The following is a 26,311-nucleotide window of genomic DNA, read 5'->3' on the forward strand; positions in this document are numbered from 1 at the left end:
CGTTTCATTTGTGCCCCGCTGTTCACATGAGTGACAGATCCGCTTAAGCTTCTTGGCTGAGATAAACGTGGTGGCCTTACCTGCATAATTGAGGCATCAAAAACAGGAGCTCACCGGGGAAGATTTAATAACGATTTACCTTCCACTCATCTTTCCCCTCGCCAAAACCAACTTTTCTCTCTCTCGTTTCTCCTCAGCTCATTTCCCCTTTCCAGAAAACCACGAGATAAAATTTTTGGTTTTTAGAGTTTTCCCAGATGTCAATAGGAAATTATAGGAACGTCATATGATGGATAATTCCTTGCCGAGTGTGCGTTGTACAAATGTCATAGAAGTATGATGTTGTTGACATGTATTTTTCGTTTCGATATGGTAAAATAAAGCAATAAGTTAATCATGAAACGATTGTTTAATTTTGTTGGTTACAATTCCAAACAAATGGCTTTTTAACAAGTAGGCTTTCGCGACCAATATTATCCATAGATCGCGTAAATATAAATGCGTCGTTAAACCTGCCACCACCGACATAGCCAATAAGTAGGGTTTGTCACGTAAACAAAACATGAAAATTCATTACGAGTACAGCACACCGGTGTGTTGGAGAGTAAACCCACAAAATTGTCAATTCGAGTACGACGTTTCGCCAGTCATTACAACTAGCACCATCGGGCAACAGCCAGATTTGTGGAGAAATCCTGTATCATGTAATAGAGGACATAAGTACATAATTTATCAGTATAAATATTTCCCAAAATTTTCACTATCATTCTCACCATCATCATCACTTACAGCACTTTATCAATAGATATGCTGAAGGTTTCCCCACGCCTTTCGGTCATGGAGTTGTTTTTTACTATACTTCACCACGCTGGTCAGTACACTCGCCACTGAACCACCGTTCCCCACATTGGAACTATTGTGAAGATTAAGAACACAACTATAGATACATCCATTGTCGGTTAAAAAATTAATCTATACACGTATTGCAATTGCAGTACTACTGTTATAAAAAAAATATTTTAAATGCAATTGGGATGTCCATTTTGTATTGTGCGTAAATTACAATCAACCTTGATATAAAAACATATTTCTCGATGACAATCTACGGTGCCGTAGATTAAACCTGCATATGTACTGATGCCTAATTATTTCAATGTATGTTTTATAATGGGATTACCAGCTTTTATGATACAAACGCACATATGTAGGCAAAGTATTGATACAATAACCGTATTGTTTTAACAAGTCGACAAGATAGTTAACGCCTTGCAGACGACTGAACGACAGCGTGCCATGGTTCACACCTCCGCTGTTAATTGGAGCTCATCTCATTAGCAAAACGAGACAGCGCGTCACGATGCAATGCGTGGAAATATATAGCAGCCAAATACTCTAAACGCATATTGATTAATTATAAACGTGGACGGAAAACTGGAGGACCCGGAGAAAAATCCACGAGACCACGGGGAGAGAGAACATGCAAACTCCAAATATACAGCAGGCGTAAGGGTTGGGATCGAACCCACGACCTCCTCCATACCAGGCGAGGGAGTTAACATCTCGCCACTGTGGCGCTCATAATAATAATCCACCTTGCCACCTGTACGGAGTATTGCAACGACGATGCCGTGGCGTTACGAGCAGACGAATTTGGGACGTTATCCCGCAAACGGTCATAACAATAGAGGTCACTCTTAGACCACATAAGAGCGCTCGTTAGAAAGTAGTGGGGTATCTCTACATTGATCGCCCTGTGTACTCATACTGTACTGCGCTTTATTCCAAACACGTGGTCGCTACGTCGATAGAGTGTGCAGCGAGTCCTGTTAACAAATGCGGTAGTCATGAGAATCCATACCCAGATATTTTCGCATACTTCAAGTCAAGGGGGGAGGGGGAAACGATTGCTTTACCATTTCCGCAGCTAAAGATGAAACATAGTAAGTACTGCGGGTTCGTCATTCCACTGCTGGATGAATGGCACCCCACGCAGATTCAGAAATTGGGTTGTTATTGTTGTTTTACCATTCCTCTCTTAGCTGGTGACAGCAGGTTAGTGAAGGCGCGGAGGGAGGCCCAGTACCGGTTAAAATATCACCAATATTAGCTATTGTTTATGAAGGGCATTAGAACGATTTCACGCTAAGGAACAAGATACACAATACCATTGTTTCTCATTTACCAAGTAATACACTTACCAGCAGTATAACTCCACTAATACGTGGCCCATTTTACCCGTGTCTACTGGTTATCCGCAGGACCGCGATTGTTTTTTTCTCGCGGATAAATGAGTTCATTCTTTCTCAAATAACCGTGCGGATAACAGGAACCGTGCATTTCGTTTCCCCAAAGCAGCGCAGACAAGAGTCGTCCTGTATCAGGACAACAGATTTAAAATATTTGTATTGGTCTTGAGGGAATAATTTTTCATGCCATAATGATTAAAGCCAGTACTATGCAATTTGTAGACTTTTTTTTGCCGTATTCGAATAAAAAGCAACTTGTTTCGGCAACAACAACCAAAAAATTAGCCAGGCAAGTGATAGCTTTGCTCATTAGATTATTTTGTAATGTTAAAGTACTGGCCAGGTGAACATGCTCTGTTGTAGTGCCGTATTCTCCGGATTTTAAGACGCACTTGTTACTCCAGTATGTTTTTTTTTTCAAAAGTTGGGGGTGCGTCTTAAAACCAGATAGGTGTGTGACCATATTTGTATAACTTTGACACCGGGCACAAGCCTGGTGGCCCGTCTTATAATCCAGAGACTACGGTATGTCTACCAGCTGGAAAAGTTTTCTTCCGTTCACCAAAAAAGCAATCAGGCAGGCTGCTACTCGTGGTGATGCGCATTCTTATAATTAAGCCCTCTGCTTTATACTCATCTCGCCACACGGATGAGCGCCTGCAGCATTGCAATGACGATGCTTCGGGGATGATAGCGATGAATGAGACATTCGGCAGCAGCACAGCATTAATAACGGACGCATACGATGGTCTGGTGAATTTGTTGGCACTGCACGCTTGTCCAATTACGTTGCTTAAAGCTTGCAGTCGGGGATGCCACCAATGGGAAAGGCTGACTCACGTGCATGCTTTATTGGCAGCCTTGTCGCAAATTACTCACGATAATGTCTTGTATATTTTCAATCACCAGCGTTGTAACTATTAACTGCTATATATTAACATAAATTAAGTATGGAAGCTAATTGCCAATAATAATGCAGTGGCTGCATAACAGAATTCAGCCTTTAGGGTCAGTTAAATTCATTGTAACCTGCGTTTTTACGCCCAACAATCACTGCACACTATTTGGTTCTTTCGGTAAAGTCACGTAGTTAGAAATACAATAAAACTAATCACGACGTTTACTTTATTTCTAACTACGTGACTTTATCGAAAGAACCAAAGAGTATGGATTCCTGCAGTCACGAAAGCTTAAAATCAAGAATCACTGCACAATAAAAGCAAAAACAATTTTACTTAAAACTTTCGTGACTGCAGGAATTCATATTCTTTGGTTCTTTCGGTAAAGTCACATAGATATAAAAATAATAAAATATCAGTGAATACAAATAAAAATGATAAAAAAATAAAAGAAAAAACAATGTAGACTGTAGTCTGGTTCTTAATCGGTGTGAGTGTACTGGCAGTCTATAATTTGACCCCCCCTCTCTCTCTAGGTTTGTTTTCTCATTCATTCTTACCCATTGACGGTTGCTTGTGTTGAAATCGAAACGTCGTATTCTATTATTTCATTTATTTTCTAAGAACCAGAGTAATTCCTGCAGTCACGAAAGCTTCAAATCAAGTTTGAACCACCACTACGGGGAGGATTTCCACACAACTCACACTTAACTTCTAATTTAGCAATCTTTGGAAGAACGTAATCAACCAGGCTATGCATTAACTGTTGTGTTAACAGAATCTCTGTGTTGCATTGCATTACATTTCCAAATTTTACTACGTTTGTTTTCTAAAACTTCCTATTTCTCTCTAAATTTTGCCAGGTTTGTTTGTCTATCGGTCCATTTTCTCTCCTCCAGCCACTACAAGGAGGATTTCCACACAACTCTCTCATTGAAATGCTAATTTCTCTACCCCCCTCTCTCTCTGCTCCAAACCCCCTCCTCTCTCTCTCTCTCTATTTAAGGCCTCGACAGAGGCGTTGTTTCTCTGTGTCTCTCTCTGTATCTCTCTCTGCGTGTGTCTGTCTATGCGTCTATGTTTTGTCTCTCTCTCAAATTTACAATCATTGGAAGAATGTAATCAACCAGGTAGGGTGTTGACTGTTGTTAGCCGACTCTCTGTTGTGATTTATTATATTTCTAAGTTTACTATGTTTGTTTTCTCATTCATTTTTACCTGATGATGGTTGCTTGTGTTGCAATAAAAACGTCGTATTCTATTATTATTTAACTTATTTTCTTTCTACGTGACAAAGTTTAAACGTTTTGTTTCTTCTTCGCATCTATCCTCGCTGCGCTTGGACATAACAGAATAATCCGCGCCAGGTGGGTCTCGGCATTTATGTGTTAGGTGGGAAGGAGTCGCCAAAAATAAATTAATTTTGACTTTCGTTTATTTGGGACCCCGGGGTCCCGCCATAAGGTTCATTTAGAGAATACAACATTTAGAGAACACGACAAAATGAGGTCTGCAATCATGATCAGTGTCCCCTCAAAATATTGGATGGGAATGACAAATCATTGAGCAATACACATGAATGTGACCATATGTATACAGTATTTTTAAAATGTTACAAGTAGACTAGTAATAACACCCCTTTAAAACAAGTGTAACATGCACTGCAAATAATATAATTAAAATATTGATCATAAAGCCCTTCCCTGATTGTAATGCATCTTCACGACGAATCTTTTTTGATGCCTTAAAATGTACGGTTAGTCAACGTTTTTTTTTACTCCTGCGTTGAAGTCCTTTATTTTGCGCACACTTGTGGTCCATCTTAAAAAAATTCACTAAAGGCTTCGATCTCAAGTCCACGAACCGCCTGGCGATACAAGACATACCAGATTTTTTTTCAGAAGGTAAATCATCGAAACAAATTAAGGGCACCTAAGTACAACTACTTTGTTTCATTAAACCTACGTATTAAAATTATTTTAAAAAATTACGATTGAGAATCAAAGGGGTGCAAGGCTGCAGTAACGCTTAAGAACCATTGGCTTAGATTATATCGCAAAAGCTGTCGATTTTTTCTTAACTTGTTCATCCATGCTTGTAACGTCTCCTCAGATTGGCACACAATCTTCTACCATACACTCAACTATTTTAGTTTTATCTAAACCACAACGTTGGAATGCACTAATCGGTGTTGCCATCTGCTCTAAGTGAATCAAACAATTCCAACAAAACAAACCTTTTGGAATGCAAGGAATATTTGATTTGAAAGGATACGCCATATATGCACAATCAGCTGCTGGATGAGGGCCTCAATGCACGGTTTAGCTTCAAGAGGTGACGAGATCGATACAAATCTGAGTGATTTGTGGTCATTGGTTGATAGTCCATTTAGATGCATTTATTTCCAAATACAGTACAGCATAGGGACACCAAAACAAAGGCAGGGCTTTATGGTCACCGAGTGTATACATATGCATTATTCAGTCAGATTGCACCACTAAAATCTCATCCATCTTTCAGGATCCACCCAGTTCATATGATGTAATTTGATTGATTTTAATAATCTCCGTATCTGAACCTAACCAATATGAGATCACATTTACCAGGAAAAACATACTTTATTCATACATGTTGAGATGAAATGCACAATCATATACTCCAGCATTACAGCATTCATTTAAGTTCTTGCGTATACGTTGTTGGGTGCCTGTTGGAAATTCATAGGTTGATATCCATTTTAAAGTACCAACAATTAAACTTTCACGACCATGTGTAAAAATAGCTATTTCCTTACACAACGCTGTCATAGTTACAAACTAGTTTACAATCGCGCATCAAATGTGTTATTTTATTACATCTAAAACCATTTTGGACATTTGCAAACCATTTCCAGAAAAAGGGTGTGAGCGTGCATGGGTTTGCCCTGGATTTTAATCTTCGAACTACACAGGATGCAAAAAACACAAGCTCACACGCACAAAAGTATGCCGATGCAACTTGATATGAAATGAACAACTATTTTTTTAAAATAACATTTAGCAATAGTTTTTTTTACAAATTTTTTTTATTGTTGTTGGATGATGTGGAAAGGACTCGAGTAATGGGAATAGCAGATTATTTTCAGTTTATACCCCATAGGGCTGCTACACATGCTGGGTAACACAATGGAAATAATGTAGTAAATTCAACAGTAAAGGTGATGATTGCACCCGGCTTTTTGTAGCCGACATTCACATCGAATCCTCAACTGCCCGACAAATAAAAGACATCTATCCACTTGGACAACTGACATTTATATAGTTATATTTGACAAAAAGTCTTTCACTTCTTTTAAAGAAGGGTTTATGGGTATGGTGTGAGATGAGAAAGGACTGTGTACCATTAGGTTACTGTCAAGTTAATAAACAAACATGCAAATATCCATAATATGTAATCATTAACTGTTGTGTACCACATGTGCTGCAATATAAAACAAAAACACGTAAAAAAGACTGCATACATACACTTTCCTTCAGTAATAGAAGCAATATATTTACTAACCAGATATAGCTTGCACATTAGCACTTTGATCGTGATACCTAACAATTGTTTGTCATCTTAAACTCTGTGCACAGCACATCAAGACCAACACGTTGTTTGTCAGCACTATGCCACCTAAATACTGCAGTAAAGTGCACTTCACAATGATATATCATTCATCATTCCACAGTCAGTGCAACTATTTGGTGGTACATTTTTTTTCAGCATACTTATTATATATACATATTTTGGCAGTTGAAAATGCATCTGACTACATTGTGAATACTACTGCATTCCATGTTTTCAATAATTTACACCAAATGCATATTTACAAGAAATGCAGTTAAGTTTGCAGTTATCCGCAAGGCAACATTTTCATTTATGTACATATATTACGCATAAATGTAATATTAATAATAATGTACAGACACAACACAAGTGCACAGCATAACATCCTCCATGGGTTGAATTGCCATCAGGTAAATGGTAATGGAATTTGAGTCCTTCTAATGAGGCGATCAATTTTGCAGAGTGAACAATTCTGGTGGCAATACGTCAGAGTTCAATTCTGCATTGAAAAATAAGTGTACTATTTAATTCTGCATGTTAATGCTTCATTCACATTCATACGAGAGCCTGTACGAGCATGACAAGAGCACAACACGTAAGCTTTGCAAAAAAGCTCAACCATGTCTCTTTGTATTTAACGTTTTGCAATGTGTCACCTGGCTCCTTTAGCTACGCGATACTCTTTCTGTAGAAGGGGCCGTCTCAGGAGAGACCCTGAGTTGCATGGGTAATTTGAAACGCTCATGCTGCATGAATCACACTCCAACCACATTTACCGGGTTCCTACCCTACCCTCTAGCGGGAAATACGGGTACTGCAAGAACGATTAACGATGTCACGAGACCCATGACATGGGCCCTGCTCATACCAAGAGTAAAAGAGAGGAATAAGACTCATGTACTGTCTTGTGTTTAACTTGTTGCCATGTGTGGTCAATTGCAGTTCATAAATACGGAGTGGGAAAACTTTTGTTTGAAGCCACACCTGGCACAGATGACAAATATAAGGTAAAAAAGTCAGCACTATCTTCCCTTAACTGGGCTCGCACATCAATGGGGCATTTGACATCTGCAAGAAAACAAATGAGGGAACAGGATTAATATCCCCTTTAAGGACAGTGCTCTTATTGATACGTGTGCATCCAGATTGGAAAGTGTAGGGACAGTGATCGCTGCACTACTACGACTACATCACCAAATGATTATTTGAATTTTGCTGGCAGATTAAGAAACTACCAATACACCTGTGGGCTTCGTTATACAGTAGACACCACTATAATACACAAGAAAAAACCGTGTAATGTGCATTCAGTGTACAATACCATACCAAGTTTCTTCTAAACGGGAGAATTTGATACACGAGCTATATATATACAGGCATGTCCAGGAGCCCTTGAATGGCATGAATGAAACTGTGATTCTGCTCACTATTAGTGTATTCTTCTACATTTTTATGCAAAGTGTATCCAGTAATGGTTGAGATTGGTGAATAATTACCTTTTGGCTAAAAGCCCTGGCTCATTTTCAGTAGATTGTTTTAAACCTGGCAAGGTCAAGCACTTCACTCAGAGGAACACATTACATAGTTTCTTAGATTATGCTTTTCTGCTTTTTTGCAGCAGTAATGCATACCATGAATAATACATAACTCTAAAGCTAAATGTACAATCGTTTTTTTAGATATAGGGATGCACAATATTTTCACATGCTTATGTATTTTCTATTTACATCATTTCATATTTTGCCACACCGATTTGCATGAGGATTGTGGCAAAGTTTTAACTGACCTTGACAAACTATTTAGGATGCAGTTAAGAGTGTGCTCGCCACAGCCTTATACATTCGACTCTACAAAAGGGCGTTTAGGAATTAGTGGGGAGGTGCACGGTGGCTTGGGATCCTTGACCACATGCTGTACAATGAGGCCCACTCCATCCTGATATCCCTGCAATGAGAGTGAAGTTGGCTTTGATGACCTATCCTCATCATTTGTGGAGAGCTCCTCCTGCATAAGGCATCGTCCGTTATGCATGTTGTTGTTATTTTGCTGATGTGGCAAAGGTGGTGAGTCAATGTCAGTGCCCTCTTGTTGCTCAAGATAATTGTTTGTCTTGTTGTAATAGGTCAGGCTGTTCATTGGAGGTGATACCGCGGAGGAGAGGGGTGAGTCAGAGACGGGACTTGTCACAATAACGTCAACCGATGATGTGACCCACTTCCTGCCACTTTGTGACTGCTGCTGTTGCTGTTGTGGTGTTGGCTGCTGTGCTGATACGAGTGGCAGTTGCAACTGATGGGCCCGAGCACGTTTGTCGTTGACTCCCATGAAGGGTGTCGGGCGGGACTTGCTGTCAGGCAAAACAAACTGTCTCGAATCTTGTGTGGGAGATATCACACCAGGGTGCTCACCTCCACTGCAAGCAACTCCAATGCTATTTGCACTGGTCAGCGATTTTAGGTCCAATGTGGTACGGATGCGCACCTCAGCTTGGGGACTGCAGGCATACTGGGGATTCCCTGCCTCCATCAGACTGAGAGAAGAGCTGCAGAGGCCAGTGCTCATAACATGAAGCGAAGGACGAGGAGTAGGTGGATGCGGCCTCACTTCCAGGGGAATGAGTTGACCTGGACAGCTATAAGCTCCCATTGTTGACTCCCTACACAGCTTGGGCTTCTCTTGCTCTTTGCACTCAAATACACTTGCATTTAAATCTGACAGAGGATGATTACTGTTCACGTGGGGCTCTGTTTCCAAAATCGACAGGTGCTGCTCAAGTCCTCTGTTGCCACCAGTTAGCATTGGCCTACCACTACTCATCGCAACATTCAGGGATGTTTGGTGAAAAACTCTGCCTTGAGATACAGCAGAGGAGGGCAATTCCATTGATCTCTGCATCGCTGGACTTTTAGGTTCATATTGTGACATTCTGTTTCCCAATCCAACATTCATTCCTCTGCTAACCAGCCAGGGATGTTGGGCCGATTGGGTTCTAAGAATTTGCTCTCGAGCAGCGGCATCCTGGTGTGATCGAGGAACCATTTGAGTACCCTCCCCAGGCCTGAGTTCAGCTCTGCCGTAAATGTCTGACCCCAAGTTGCATTTAACTCTCATTTCTTGCTGCAGTGCATCAGACCAGGGAGAGGTCTCAATGGGAGATGGGTAAGTCGGGCGAGAACGCAAAGCTTGGGGAGAAGACGGAGACTCATCCTCATCAGAATCCTCTACTTTGCCATTGGCATCCTCTGGCATTGCCACAGGAAAATATTCCTTGGTTCCACCGTAAGTGGGAGGCTCAGCATAGTAACCCTCTTCAGTTTGTGTGCAGTTTCCTTCCTGTTGTACTTGCTGCTGCTGGCTCTGTGGAAGCAGGAGCTGCTGCTGACATTCATCCTCCACCCGTGCGAGTAGGCGACGAATTTCCCGGTTCTCTGGGCATAAGCGCACCGCCTCATGTAGGTCCTCCAGCGCGGCCATGAACTGTCTGGGATGCGCAAGGTGAGCCACAGTCAGTTGTCTTGTGTGAAATATATCACAGGCTTGTGTGTCTTGTGTGAAACATATGCTATTCTATTACACCAAATGCCAGAGCTGCAAGGAATTATTTCTTAAAGCCTTGTTGAATGCACCGCTACAACACCCACCTGCTGCTGCGCTTGGCACGAGCCCGGGCGTAAAAAGCCTCGTACGATTTTGACTTCAATTCCAGAGCCTTTGTAGCAAATTCTTCTGCCATTCCATAATCCTTATTGAACAAAATATTAGTCTCAACATCAACATGTATTTTGTATGACTATTAGTCATAGTATTATGATGATTCGATCGCAGGGTAAATTTTTCAACTCTAAAAATAAAAACTGTCATATTTAAAGTATAATAATAAGGCTGTGCATAGTACTAAAGAAAACAATTCACTGGTTGTTGATGATACAGCTCGGGACTCACATTCATCTTGCGACGGCAGCGTGACAGATTGAGATACAAGGTGACCTTGAGTTCACGGAAGGTCTTCAGTTCTTCACCAAAGCCCTCACGGGGAAATTTCTTCAGAGCATACTGGTAGCGCTGGGCTGCTTCTTTCATTCGTCCTGCCTGTGATACCAAATGAAGACAAACATTTTTTGATCAGTCTGGTTGGAATACAAGCTTATAGCAGTTTTATATATCTGTATGTCTGATCTTCCACCGTTTTATGTATCCCAAAGTCTACTGCATGGGCAACTGTGAATTGAAGCCAATCACTAACTAGAATAACAGGTGACGTTTCAGAGTATTTACACAGCACCTCTGAGAGTCTAGGTTCAAGCTCTGGAGCTGGGACGTTTGTCTCTTACGAGGTTCATGAATGTATTTTCCAAGTAGTGATTAAGCATGTCAGATGGTAGGTTCAGGCTCTGGCGCTGTGTTTTAAGAGGTTTACAATCACTATCTATTCTTGTGATACCAGGTTTAAGCCCTATGCCTGTGTTTGTCTCAAAGCAAATTACAAATGGCCATGTTGGAACACCGATTCAGTGTCCACGTTCTAAAGTCTGTTTATGCGCAGTTATATGTTAATTGCTGTGACTACGCGGTGCAGCGCTGTACTACAAAGCACCCTACCTACCAGTAAATCATAGATTCGGCACTGTAAGTACGTGAACTTCAAATGTAATTTACTGCTTTACCTTGTAGAGGAAGTTTCCCTCCTCAATCAACTTGTTGAGCAATATTATCATGACATCTGGCTTTGAGGTGGCCATAGCCCAGGAAGCAGGACCTTAAATATATACATACAGGGTAAATAAACGAGACAACAGTGGGCACGTATCATTATTAGTGTCATAATTTATTTTTAAATAATATTTAACATATAACATGGCATATAACTCCAGTGCAAAAGTACAAGTGAAATACATTGTGATAACTTCGTAATTTCACTCAATAGACTAATGTCTGGGTTGATTTGAAACTTTCGTGACTGCAGGAATCCATACTCTTTGGTTCTTTCGGTAAAGTCACGTAGATAGAAAATTATTAATAGATCACGACATTTCGATCGCAACACAAGCGACCGTCCTCACCTGAAGACGGTCGCTTGTGTATGGATGATATTGATCGCGAAAACCTACGTGTTAAACTGATAAGTAACGTAAACGGAAGAACGTAATCAACCAGGTAGGGTGTTGACTGTTACGTTAGCATTATATTTCTAAGTTTACTAGGTTTTTTTCTCATTCATTCGTACCTGATGATGATTGCTTGTGTTGCAATCTAAACGTCGTATGATATTATTTAATTTATTTTTTCTTTCTACGTGACTTTACCGAAAGAACCAAAGAGGATAATGTCTGGGTATTAACACAAATAACAACAACTTTAGCCAATGCTGTAAGTTTAACTTTCCAAAATTTTTTTAGCATTTTTCTTATATTATGAAGTGAATGTGTTATATTTTGGCACAGATACATCCACCCCAAGTTATGTAGTACATATATTACCAAGCTTGGCACCCTTTTTCAGTAAGGCAACTACCACAGCGGTGTTCCGGCATCCAATAGCACGGTCGAGTGGGCGCATGCCACTATAATCCACATGCTCTATCATGGCTCCATGCTCCACCAGATATTGGACCTGTTACACAAACACAAATCGCACAAGACTGACTGACTATTTAGTCACTGTATTGAGAAAAAACTATGCTTGGTGAAAGTAGGTGAAACAACACTAGTGTTAATATAATAATTGTTTTTTTACCCTTTTATCTGGCAACAAAACTGACACCTTTTTACAAGGAGTCATGTTTGCATTGACCACAATACCTGCAGTCAGAATGCAAACAAAAAACATAACTCTGATAATGTATGCACTGTCCTTGAAATTGACAAGTGTTGACAAGTGAATGGTTTATAGCTTTGTAAGATATGCAGTCCATGTTATAAAAAATGCACATTTTTTTACTGATTTTAATTATCCAAGCTATTATTCATCATAAAAATATAGCAAAATTAGCTTCCATTACTGTGGATGTGGTGGTTTTCAGCCCAAGTGTGGGATGTGCTTACCACTCCAGCATCACCATAGAAAGCAGCGAGATCGAGTGGCGTGCGCCCATTCTTGTCCGTATGATCGATGGCGGCACCACGTCCAACCAAAGATTGCACCACCGGCTGGTGGCCCTTCAGACAGGCCCAACTGAGGGCACTGAGTCCTTCCTTGTCCACACATCCGATACTCGCACCTGCACAATGGTGACAAACCATCAATAAGCTGCCCAAGAAAAGTACAGTGTGAGATTACGGATGCGATTTTGTGGCACCATAAGGTAGCACGAGCCATGAAAGTGTAGTAGTACCTTTGGAAAGGAGGTATTCCACTGTTCCAATGTGACCCTCGCAGGATGCAACCATGAGAGCTGTGTGACCCTGCCTGTCCATAGCATCCACCTCTGCACCCCGTTTCAGCAGTAAGTCCACTACCTAGAGAAAACATAAATGAAACAAAATCCACTGTGGCCTAAATAAATGCCCGAACTTAGTGTTTGTCGGCTGGACACCAGGTCTAGTGATGCCAACCTGAACTACTGGTGGGATGACATTAGAATCAATGCAGTAGTCATTGAGGATTTAGCTCAATCCTATGCACAAGAAAAGCAAGAGTATCCACATACATACCTGCCACTGGCCCTGACGCGCTGCACTGAACACGGGGCTGATCCCACGGCGGTTGGGCTGTGAAAGCGTGGCTCCGCGCTCAAACAGCAGCTCACATATCTCCAGCCTGCCACGGCCACTGGCTGCAGTGAGTGCTGTCAGATGCGACAGGGTGTAACGACACTTATATCAATTCTGAATACGTATTTTCATTGAATTTTAAGCACAAGCAAGGGAGTAAAAAAAAAATACGTAGAGAATTGTTGTGAACCATACAAATAATATTTGATTCCATTAAACATAAAGACTGCATTTCTATTTTAGAGTAGCACAACCACCCAATTTAAATATTGGTTAGAGGTTAGAGGAGAACTCTATTAAAAATGAAAGCATCATGTCAATCAATCATCGTCAACAATGAAGAAATTGCAAAGGCAAACAGTAATAATTGAGTTTATCCAATTAAGCATGTCTTGACAAGCGGTCGTGATGTGCAATGTGGGCAGCTACCCTTAAGCAGTCAAGATATCCTTTTGTGGTTCAGTGCCTTCAATTGCCTGTCTGCTGTACTTTATATTTGTCAAACGTGTCTCTTACTGCATACCAATTTTTATTCCCAATGCAGAATTCATAGGCGAGTGCACTCCCATACCGTCCCCTATTTCTCTATTTCTGTGCTATTTGGCAATAGGCCTTTAACATCCTCAAGGTGACCTCATGTCTCTTTGGGTTTAATAATGGATATAGGAGACACCCAAAGCTTGCTCAATCACATGTGCCAACATGAATTAAAGTGCACACCATGTCAGGTAAAAAGGCAATAAACAAACCAATGGCTTTGAAAGTACATTGAAGAGCCACAGTATATCAAAGAAGACAGTAAGGAAGTCAACATAATAATCGTGTAGCTTAAATACTGGATTGGTGTTCTTACCCAAAAAATAAACAAAGACGCATCCTGTCAAAATTTGCATAAATATTGGATGACTATATTAAGGATAGATTAGAATCAAACACCAAATTTAATTCACTGCTCATGCATATATTTCAATGTTTTTGCTACTAAATTAAAAGCATACATATCAATAAAAAAACACAAACAAAACAGAATTCAGTGTAAAATATTGATTTTATAAGTCTCCACATTTTACTGCTTTGGCTTTAGTATGCATCACGTGAACTGAATCGTGACTGACCGGTCTCTCCCCACAGACTGTCAAAGGCATCGATTTGTGACTGATTCTCCTGTTTCTTTTCATCAGCCGAAAAATCCAACAGATACTCCACAACCTGCAAACAGGTACACAGATATTAAATTTCATGCAGGCTTCTGCGCTCATTACCCTTCTTATGGCATACATCAAGTCTACAGGTTGACAGGAAGCAAATTAAATAAATCCATAAATCCTTCCATCAAAATGAAGTTGCAAATACTTTGGCCTCATGTGGGATTGACTTAGATACATTTTGCACAGTCCTTGACATATCAGAACATCCTCTCATGGTACGAACAGACACTTGAATTAAGATATTTGTATTTGTGAGCATGCGCTCTGTGAGTTTAGTTTTATAAGTGTTCCATATACTGTGTAATGGTCATGTTTTCTTCAAACATGTGTAGGGCAGATGTAATGATACATCGATGAATTTATTCATTTCAATTCTTAAGCTCAAAACACATGTATCATGTGCACAATATATACATATTTAATGTACATATATTTTATATGGCTACGATGTTCACCACCATACGCAAAAAATAATCAAATATTTAATTGAATCATGAGCATTAATCGTAACAATTCATTGATTCACTTGGGGAGGGGGGGAGAATCATTGCATCTCAAGCGTGTAAAAGGTAAATGTGCAGCTCTTGTTCTTGAAACTTTTGGAGGAAGGTCCTCCACCATAAGTAGTTCTAGAAGGAGCTCAAGATAATATTTTTGGCCCACTCTTCCATGCCGGTGAGACATTTTGGAACAGGTTGGAAGTACCCACAATGTACCCTACCTGCTGATCAACAAATTGCGTCGTGTAATGTAGCGTGTCGTGCACTTAAAACAGCATGAACAATATCATCCATCTGCCGTTCAGTTTGTGCCCATTCGAGGGTGCGCAGATCTGGGCACCTCAGTGTGGCCCATGCTGGAAGCAGCCGTGAGGCCCTGCTGCATCGCCTGTCCCTTGCGCGGCAATCCGGGTTGTTGCCCAGCCAAGGACCAGTCCTGGTTCACCAGGAACTCCACGATCGAGCGGTGACCCCGCAGTGCGGCGTGCACCAGCGCACATTGCCCATTGCGGTCCACGTGTGCTAGCTGCATGCACAATTAGAGGCTTCATGTGAGGACACTGCTACTGTCCATCATTGTGCAGAGATAGTTTAATCTCGTGTCATCTCCTCTTATTGGTATCTAATATGCAATCATAAATATGCTACACTTAGTTACAATGAAGGGTAGAGTGGTCATTCGCCACACTATCAACCTAGTGACCCAAGACTACTGGCTACATTAGTGAACGGTTAGTGATGTCTGAATTGGTTCTGAGCACCCCTCTCTTCATCAATCGAACTGAGGAGCGGGTGAAGTACCATCAAACCTCATAATCACAAAAATTATAAAGACCTTTATTTACCGCTGGATTGACAAAGAGGTGTTCGTAAATGGGCAATGTGAAATTCTGCCACATTTTGAACGTTACTTATCAGACTTAATTTGGAGCTTTCGTGACTGCAGGAGTTACTCTTTGGTTCTTTCGGTAAAGTCACGTAGAAAGAAAAAAGAAATAAAATAATATCATACGACGTTTCGATTGCAACACAAGCAATCATCATCAGGGACGAATGAATGAGAAAACAAACCTAGTAAACTTAGAAATAATATGCTAACGTAACAGTCAACACCCTACTTGGTTGATTACGTTCTTCCGTTTACGTTACTTATCAGTTTAACACGTAGGTTTTCGCGATCAATATCATCCATAATATAGGTTTTTTTTTTTCATTCAAGTTACTTATCATTCAAGAGTTGTGAGACTTAAGAGCCATATGAAGGAATACATAATGATGCCATCTTATCTATAGGTAAATTAATGAGGGTATTTAATATTTATTGGATTCACCATGCCCGGCCGCCTTTGTCCCCCCAGTGGCGATGTTCACACACCACACCAGTTACTCGTTTGAGGCTGAATCGACCTAGGTGAGGCCCAGGACCAGTTCAATAATCGTCACCGGTGGTGGCCGTGAGCGGGAATCGAACTCGGGTCGCCGGGTTCGTAGCGCAGTGCGCTAACCACTACACTACCGCTCCCCCCACACACGCGCGTGCGTCCATAGATACACATACACGCGCTTGCTGCAGACACACACAACTTTCAGGGTGCGTACGGCAGTAAACGACTGAAATAATAAACCAATGCTGCACGAAGAACGCCTTAGACCTGAAACACATTTGTATGGCACTTTACTCGTGAAGGTTTGGGGGGTGGAGGTTTGGGGGGGGGTGCGTGACATAGCAGGCACACTGCGTTACGCTTCTGCATTTGCGGGAGTGACATGACAGATGTGACGTCACAGCTCACTTTCCGTGCAAAATATATGCATTATTGCGCCCCCCCCCCCCCCCCCCAAAAAAAAATACAAAGTCTATTTTTATAATTTTTGCATGATGTACAGTCTGGAAAGTACCCACATGGCAAATTTCAAGTTTGTTGCATGGCAGGAAGTACGCTAAACATTTTGAACAGATACACATATTCACAAATTTCCCTTTTATATATATAGATGTTCATTTGGCTTTGTTTAAAATTGATAAATCACTGTTAATTAAATTTACAATATTTACTATTTGGTTCTTTCGGTAAAGTCACGTAGGTATAAAATAAAAAATAAATCACGACGTTTCTGGCGCAACACAAGCGTCCATCATCAGGTGGGAAAGCGCTGGGAAAGCGCTTTCCCAGCTAAAGAGTTTGGATTCCTGCAGTCACGAAAGTTCAAATAAAGAATAAACAACATTTGTTTCTTAACTATCTGCTGACAAACGAAACACTTTACAAATATAATTCAGAAACCAAAATGTCATACATAATCCGTAATGGAGGTTTTTTTGGGTTAGATTGCATGAATATAAGTGTCATTAAACCTGCCACCGCCCACACAGTCAATTAGGAAGGTTTGTCACGTAAACAAAACATGCCAATTAGTTACTAGTTCAGCACACCGGTGTGTTGAAGAGTAAACCTACAACATTTACAATTTGAGTACGATGTTTCGGCGGTAATTACAACCAGCCTCATCAGGCGACAGGCAGAGTTGTCGGGTGGTGGTGAATTTAACGACACATTTATATTTACGCGATTTAACCCAAAAAACACTATTATTGATAATATTGGTCATGAAAGTCTATTTATCATGCGTAATCCTAAGTCAACTTTAAATAAAATCCACAACATATGTAAAGGTATCCTAAAATATTGGTAAATGCCTGTAGAACATTTAAGATAAGAGATTGGCGTTACAACTAGTAAGAGAGCTAAACTCACTTCTTTATGACAGTGCAGCATTGCAATTACTTACTCATGCCACTGCTGCCACGAGAGGGAGCTCTAGAGTGTCTCAAGAGGGCAATTGGCCTACTCTTCCACACTGGCCTGGCTAGAATGAGAGAACCCATCACACATTGCCCTTTGCCAAATAGACTGTGGTATAACCATTCATACTCATGGGCGGACAGATGTGGGGCATATTAACAAACTTGCTTATTGTTTCAATTTCTGCGCTGGGAGATCGCATCGGTGACTTCTGAATTCCAAGTCCAGTGTGCTAATTATTACACTATGGTAACATTCCCAACTGCAGACGACCTCTTAAAACCAGCAAAATTTAACAAACGAGTGCACAAGGCAGGGCTGTAGAATTGACTGCGAGGTTGTTGAAACTAAATAATTACGCCTTTTTAATTATCAATGAGGCAAAACTAACTTCTTTGGTAATGATTTGAGCAGTGGTTCTTAAATCGTGGGTCGCCTTTCATGGGGGGGATGCAGACTGCGGCATAGAGACCGTGCAGGAGAAATTCTGAATGTCCACACTACGTTGCGGCGACAAAACACAATATGAAACATGCCTTACTAACACCGCACTGACGAGGGGTGTGGACATGTGCTCTCTCCATACAGTAGCCTGTGAAATATTAGTTGGTTTTTTTTAGGGCTGGGGCAGTCTCTGATTTGAGGGACACCATTGGAAAAAAAATAAGAACCGCATAATTAGAGCATGATTTAAATCCAGACGGACCACTATGAATGCTACTAAAGTGTAACAAACAAATGCACAGGCTAGGGCAGCTGTAAAAATAGACCTACTTTGGCACTGCGACGACAGAGACGAGCGACAATTTCTTGCTGCCCGGCAGCTGCAGCGTAGCACAGCGGTGTCATTCCACTCTCACTGGCCGTGTCCATGTCAGCGCCCGAGTCCAGCAGCAAGGAGACCATCTCGCTGTAGCCCAAGTGGGACTCCACGCACAGCACTGGCGCATTGCTCAGTGCCTCTGTGCGGAAATCCACGTCTGCCCCCGCCAGAATTAGTAGCCGAGACACCTGCAGATCAGAAAAGCGTGTAAAATAAACGGGCGAAGAAATGGAAGCGGGAGGAGGAAGCACGAGAGGGAAATACTCGAGTTGACGAGGTGCGGAGAAAATCCGAGACACAGTCAGACAGGTAGGTAGCGAGTGAAATGGAGATTGACAGAGAAAAAGAACCAGAAACAAGTAAACCCGTAAAAACAAAGTTTTTCACTATAAATCCTTTATATGCATGGCGGCTAGAGTCCTCTCGTCCTCTGGCTTGAGATGGCTGCCACCTATGGGTCAGATGATTGTCTGCCACCATTAAGAAATTGGTAATTAAATATTTAATTTGTTTTCCCTAAACAATGTAAAATTTTGGAATTTTTTTTCACGAACATTAATTATCTCGCACAACGAGTCTGTGTGGAAAATGTCAGCTCGATTGGATCACGGGAAGTGGGTTAAAAAACGAGCGAAAGATTTGCACGGTCCTAAGCAAGCAAGCGAACTTAATATAAAGGATTTTAAAATATATTCGCCTGTGGAGGACGCGGGAATCGATCCCGCGACCTTTGGCATGGGAAGCGAGGGCGCTACCAACTGCGCTACTCCGCCATGGCCTGTGGAGGGGTTACGCTGTGGGCTCTTACACTGTGACGTTCAGCCAAAGCCATGAATGCGTTCTATTTGAATATATGTAAAATAATTTTTTTTTGCCTAAAAAGTGTAAAATTTTGGGAATTTTTTTTCACGAACATTAATTGTCTCGCACAACGAGTCTGTGTGGAAAATGTCAGCTCGATTGGATCACGGGAAGTGGGTTAAAAAACGACCGAAAGATTTGCACGGTCGTAAGCAAGCAAGCAAGCACGCAAGCAAGCAAGCAAGCACGCAAGCAAAGCAAGCAAGCGAACTTAATATAAAGCATTTAAAAAAACAGATATGGCTTAAAGATTTGGGCAGGCAGGTTTCAGTAAAAAATAGACTGGCCATGTAAACCTTCACACCAGCAGCAGCTTATCTATATATATATAAAATCGCAAATCTGTCTGTCTGTCTGTGTGTCTGTCTGTCTGTGTGTCGCCGGACCATACGCAGTTTCATTGGACGAAATGTGAGGGATTTGCGAGACACGATTGGTCCGTTTGGTTTTCCACGGCGGTTGCCCCTGGCAACGGGTAGCGACGCATTCGCTGCGGGGTGGACGCCATTTTTAATTCCCGTTAAAAATATGCGCACGCATTAACACGCGACTCTGAGGTAAATTCATCAAAGTTTCACGTCCTCTTCACTCCCCCCCCACCCCAATGTGTGCAATTACTATTATAGGGTCGGTAGATAATAAAATTATAGCGATTAGACAGTATTATTGTAGCGCGGGGGGGGGGGGGGTAACGGCCCCAGTACCCAGCCTCAGCCGGGTGGGCAATTTAGGCGAGGCCGGAGGCTCTGCACGGTACTAGGCCTCGACACCCCACCACACTATAGGCCGTACATATTACTGCACAGCGGCCGAGGAGATCGTGGCTGGGGGGGGGGGGCAGGGGTAGCAGCCCATCTGTGTATACATGTAAGGTTATTAAGAAATATATTTTTCACCCGGGCAACGCCGGGTACTTCTGCTAGTAGCAATATAAGCTTATGGCATACCATTTGGAAATAATAAAAATGTGAATACATCCCTTGGGCATATTTTTGCAGTGACAAATATAATTGGCAAAAATGTACTTACAGTGAACACAACTCCCCAAATTAATCATAAATGTAAACTATCCATCAATTATAGCAGTTATGATCCTATTATGTCAATGTATATGTTAGAGATATTATTTCAATGTCTAAATGAAGTAAACAATCTTATAAAAACAGCACAGCTATGACTAGTCTAGTTTCTTCCCACATGTTGAAATACTTAAGAAAAACAAACATCCAAGAGAAGATTTTCTGGAAAACAGTCTTGTCAATTTGCAATGCCTTTCTTAATAAATAAGACAAAGGGTGTTATTAAAATAGTCGACAAAATATTAGTTAATACTGCATCATTCAACATGTGCCTCAGGCCATCAAATGTAAAATTAAAACCGAAAGTATATAGAGCTGGCAAGATTGAAACCTGATATTTGTAATATTCTCAGGTGCAAAGCCCATTTGGGCTGAATCTTTACCTTGATGTTGGGCGTGTAGAGGTTGCGGAGTGAGGCCAGCGCAGCAGACAAGCTGTCTGTGCTGTACCCCACCCACAGAGCCTGCAGGATGCTAGATGAGATACCGAGTTTCTTGCTCAAACCCTGCAAATACAGCAGAGGGTGCAAATAACATTAACAATGTATCAAAGCTTTAGTATAGCAAGCCAAATGCATGTTATCATTTCTGCACATTCTTTACAAAATTTAAGTGAACATTTATTACTTTCCAAACATCACTTCATCTTCATGTATTGCTAATTTTTATTTAAACAACTCCATTTAGAGAAGAAAAATGTAAGAGTAAGCAACACGTTATTTTATGTTAAATATGCAAGATAAACTTAACATACTATTTGGTGGTGACCACTAATTAAGCCGCGATATTAGTTATAACCGCTCTTAGAGGCAAGTTTATTTTTGGCATTGCCGCGCGAGCTGCAAGCACGTCTGCCTTTTCAACAGACCGATGCTTCTTGTGACATTAACAGAACATTTTCACAACCTTTCCTGCCATTGAACCCAAAAAGAAAGTCCTACAATGAGCTAAGCCATGGATACCATACGGTTGTGGCCAGTCACAGTCCAGTGAAAGGGAAATAACCAAGACACAAAGACAATTTATCACAATTTTTTTGTCTCCGACTCCAAAAGAGTGACTTCTGCAGCACTGAACTGAGCAAGCCAGCTGTGGCTTTTAATAGAAAAAACACTAAATTGATGCTCCCTATTCTTTTATTCTCAAGCCTCTGACCTGCTAAGTGCCATGGCAACCCTCATGACAACTGATGAGCCGATATTGGTAGGCTGCCACTCGAGCTATCGCCCGTGACGCTCTCGCATGTCGCACACTTCAGTGATCATCTTGCTGCATTCTTCTACAATCAGCTTCACGAAATAAAGAAGTGCCCCTACAACACTTGGTTTAATGGAAAATGAGAATTCTTTCGGTAAAGTCACGTAGAAAGAAAATACATTAAATAATATAATACGATGTTTCGATTGCAACACAAGCAGTCGTCATCAGATAGGACTAAGTTTGAGAGAAAGATAAAACACAGACACGGAGACACACAGACAGACACACAAGCAGAGAGAGACAACACAGAGACACAGAGAGAAAGACACAACATAAACACACCTCTTTGTGTCTATGCAGCAGTGCATACTGACTGTGGCGGAACCTGCTATCACTGCAACAGTGCATACTGACTGTGGTGGTACTTGCTTTAACTACAGCATTGCATACCCACTGTGGTGTACCTGATTTCACTACAGTAGTGCATACCCACTGTGGTGGTACCTGCTTTCACTACAACAGTGCATACTGACTAGTGGTACTTGCTTTAACTACAGCAGTGTATACCCACTGTGGTGGTACCTGTTATGATTACAATAGTGCATACTAACTGTCGTGGTACCTGCTATGATTACAGCAGTGCATACTGACTGGTGGTACCTGCTTTAACTACAGCATTGCATACCGACTATGGTGGTTCCTGCTTTCATTACAGCAGTGCATGCCGACTGTGGTCATACCTGCTTTTACTACAGCAGTACATACCGACTTTGGTGGTACCTGCTTTCACTACAGAAGTGCATTCTGACTGTGGTGGATACCTGCTATGATTACAGCAGTGCATACTGACTAAGGTGGCACCTGCTATCACTACAGTAGTACATTCTGACTCTATAGCAGTATATATCGACTCTATAGCACAAACTACTAAACTGACAGTGCCGTGGTGAGACCTATTCCCGTGCAGAGCCCCCGCCCTCGCCTAGATTGTCCAGCCAGCCGAGGTGGCACCTTGGCAGGCGGGGGGCTGAGCCACTACCCCCCCCCACCCACCATCACCCCCTATAATATTAGTGTCTACCAACCCTATACTTTGCTGATTTTACCTCAGCGTTGTGTATTTTTTTTGCATTTTGAACACGAATGAGAAATCCCCCCCCTCCACCAATGACGCGTGTGCATTTCTAGGGGCAACGCTCGGGCAGCTTTAGTGCTGCGGGAAGAAATCATTAAATAATAAATAAAAATCACTACATTGTTTATTTAACTACTTTAAAGTTGACGGATGGGAAAATGGAATAGCGCTGGCTCACCGCGGGGCTTCCGGCGTGGTACCTGGCTACTTTTTTAAAAAGATATAAACCCCACTGATGGCGAGCCAAATCCTTCGCAAGTTGCGTCCACACACAGACAGATGGACAGACGGACAGACAGACAGATGGACAGACAAAAAAATTACATTTATAGGTTAGATGCAAATGTGCTACAGGAAATATTGCTGCAAAAGGGAGCAGAAGAAAACCAATTAAAGAAGTGGGCAAGAGCCAATGAAGTGCTTTTGGACATCACTCTTCAAAAGGGCATCAATGCGCTTAAATAAAATATTATACAACATAGTTCTCCTTCAATTATGACATTTATTTGCCAAATAGTTTATTTTTTTTATGTTGTACCATATTAATACTGATTGCAAGTAAAATATCATTGCACATCGAATATTTCAATATCCATATATAAAAAAAACAGGCCGGTGAAGTCTGCCTCTAAAAATGTTAAACTTTTGAAGTGTGTTCCTTTAAAACGTAATGATTCTCTGGCTAACATCCACGTTTTATGTTGCTAAGGGTTTCGATTTAAAGCTTTCGTGACTGCAGGGATTCATCTTCTTGGTTCTTTCAGTAAAGTCACGTATAAGGGAAGTAATAAAATAATAAAAATAAAACATAATAAAATAATTCTCACGACGTTTCGGCCACAACGCAAGCAGCCGTCCCTTCTACGTGACTTTACCGAAAGAACCAAGAAGTTGCTAAGGGTTGTTTGCATGAACTCTGGCAGTATGAACTTAAGTGCATGAGTGAAATTAAATCATCAAAATGAAGTCAATTCACTGGCCTTTTTAAAATGTAGTACATGCTAAGATTAATTAAAATGTATAAGAAAGCTAGCGTTATTAAAAAGACAAACATTTGTTGGACTCGTCTTGGAATCTCAATGAATGAATCCGTTTCTTCTTGGAGATCCGTTTCTTCTTGTAGAGTTCCGCACACAAAACACTGTGCGCCTTTGCATGGCAGATGAGACCTGCCTTATAGATGTGAGCCTTGAGGACGTGGTGGCCCAGCTCCATCGTGTGCTGTCGGTTAAGCTTTCCCTCCTGACGCGAGAAGCTCATGGCCAGCAGTGCATGACCACTCCTGCACACACAATCACATCAACAATGATGCTGTAACAGATGGTGAAGGCAGATAAACCTATACTCGAAACCCACAACAGCCAAACCATCCATGTGAAGGGCAAACATTCAAAGGGTAGAACACACTTATGCTAGGTACAGCTGGACTTACTTGCAATCTCACAGTTCGCACGCAAAATTGATAAATCACACAGGGATCAACATGCACCTGAGATACACACCTGGACAGCTACAAAGTGGAATATAGACTGCAGTACAGCACACTTATCGATCTGTCCTTGTGTATGTTTGACCAGTCTCCTTGTATGCTAGGCTTTTATTTGGCTGCTTCAGTTTCCTACCAAATTCATAAACATTTCAAGAAAAAATTCCATCTTGTATAGCACCCTCTTGAGAATTGAATCTTGATGCGATTATTATCTCTGAACTGATGAGAGTCCGATACAAGCACACATTATTAACCCTGATGCTATTTAAATGTGTGGTTTGACTTAGTACAGCACACACTGTAAAATGTTGACACTAAAATTGATTACTGTATGAGACATGTAAAACAAGTATACTCATTGTAATTTCTTAAGTGGCTATTCTGCCTGTAACTTGAATTATATAACATAATTTAGTTAACTCGTGCAATAGTTGGGGTTGTGCATTTATCAGACATTGACGACAGACGGGTTAAGTATTTTTTTTCTATAACTAGCAACAGACACATCCTTTGGATGTGTCCGTCCTGTCCCAGCAAGCCAGTCAACTAAACGTTTAACCTTATATAGAGCCCAGTCTCTCTCCGTCTTTCTCGTGCTTTCTCTTTACTGTATATCCCAATTTATCTCAAATTCTCGCTTTGTCTCCGATGTAATTTATTTCTCTATTTGTCTGTCCCCTCTTCTACCTATCCCTTCCTCATTATTCCTCTCCTCTCTCTACTGTATGCCACCTACTTCCACCCCATCTCTCTCTCCATCTTAACTTTCACCCTTGCTCTCCTTATTCCCAGCTCCCACTTCCATGACAAAAAGATGTGGAAAAGCCTTCGTTCAGTAGTGGATTTACAAATCGTTGTAAAAAATAATTTAACCATTTCACGTAGAGACTTCATAGAATTTACAAAGTGTCATCGCTTCTCAGGGGTCGATTCCAATGCAGTTTAAAAAAATATCCTTCAATGTTGATTATGGCACCAACAAAAAGGCCATTGAAGGCTTCACACTCCAGGAGCAACTCCCACTCAAAATGCTTCACCTATCTCGGTATAACCCACGACTTAAACAGCTGTCTTCTGTCAGAAATTTCCAAGACCGCAGATTCATCGAGGTTTTGATCACTTAGGCAAGAGCCTCCTCTTGCAATTCTCTGTCTCTAGCTAGTCTCGGCAAATTTTCACAGTAGATACAGCCTTTGATGCTCTTTTGTTGGTGTCATTATAGTTGCTGAAGATGGGGAAAAAATAACGCGATGAAAAAGACAAACGTGAGTGCCAAAGCTAACAAATCACGAGAAGGGATGATGGGCAAGCGTGGTGATGGAAAGGGTGCCAAATGAGGGATCCTGCTCAAAACCACTAAGATGAAGTGATGAGATGAGCATGTGTGTACAAGCGAGATGGACTGTGGAATTTGCTGATCCGTGGGAAGTGGTGACGTTGGAAATCCTTCAGCAATGGATAGAACATAACTGATGATAATAATGATGTAAAACAAAGTTTATGAAAAAAAACTATTGTGAGAGCATGTTTAGTGTAATACTGCACCATTTTATTTGATTTTTTTCCCCCAGTTGACAAGGTGTTCTCAATTATACAAATAGGCTTATGATGATAATTAAATTATGTCTGTCAGGGTTAAAGAGACATTACACAGATGAAGCATGCATACCCATAAATTAAATTTCAACACTATAACCTGGGGCCTGTTCTCTCCAACTTGCCTAAATTGCCACAATTATTTTCACAAGACTCACAGTACTCACGCTTTG

General features: G+C 41.2%; 1 protein-coding gene across 5 annotated transcripts in view; it reads right to left on the reverse strand.

Moving 5' to 3' along the window:
- Positions 1 to 4,550: 4,550 nt before the first annotated feature.
- Positions 4,551 to 26,311, reverse strand: part of LOC144933143 (protein TANC2-like) — a 95,398-nt gene continuing 73,637 nt past the window's right edge. For 4 of the 5 annotated variants that reach the window (XM_078857735.1, XM_078857744.1, XM_078857752.1 and 1 more), the window contains 13 exons: positions 24,227 to 24,335; positions 21,102 to 21,224; positions 18,730 to 18,966; positions 15,492 to 15,677; positions 14,559 to 14,652; positions 13,384 to 13,517; positions 13,065 to 13,188; positions 12,775 to 12,950; positions 12,211 to 12,343; positions 11,398 to 11,489; positions 10,676 to 10,822; positions 10,375 to 10,475; positions 4,551 to 10,214 (listed from right to left, as the gene is read on the reverse strand). In XM_078857735.1, coding sequence (XP_078713861.1) covers positions 8,567 to 10,214; positions 10,375 to 10,475; positions 10,676 to 10,822; positions 11,398 to 11,489; positions 12,211 to 12,343; positions 12,775 to 12,950; positions 13,065 to 13,188; positions 13,384 to 13,517; positions 14,559 to 14,652; positions 15,492 to 15,677; positions 18,730 to 18,966; positions 21,102 to 21,224; positions 24,227 to 24,335 — 3,304 coding nt within the window. In that variant the 3' untranslated portion in view covers positions 4,551 to 8,566. The remainder of the gene's footprint in view (positions 10,215 to 10,374; positions 10,476 to 10,675; positions 10,823 to 11,397; positions 11,490 to 12,210; positions 12,344 to 12,774; positions 12,951 to 13,064; positions 13,189 to 13,383; positions 13,518 to 14,558; positions 14,653 to 15,491; positions 15,678 to 18,729; positions 18,967 to 21,101; positions 21,225 to 24,226; positions 24,336 to 26,311) is intronic. The other variant, XM_078857769.1, reaches the window with a different exon arrangement.

This window comes from Lampetra fluviatilis, chromosome 1 (assembly GCF_964198595.1).
Source record: "Lampetra fluviatilis chromosome 1, kcLamFluv1.1, whole genome shotgun sequence".
NCBI lineage: Eukaryota > Metazoa > Chordata > Hyperoartia > Petromyzontiformes > Petromyzontidae > Lampetra > Lampetra fluviatilis.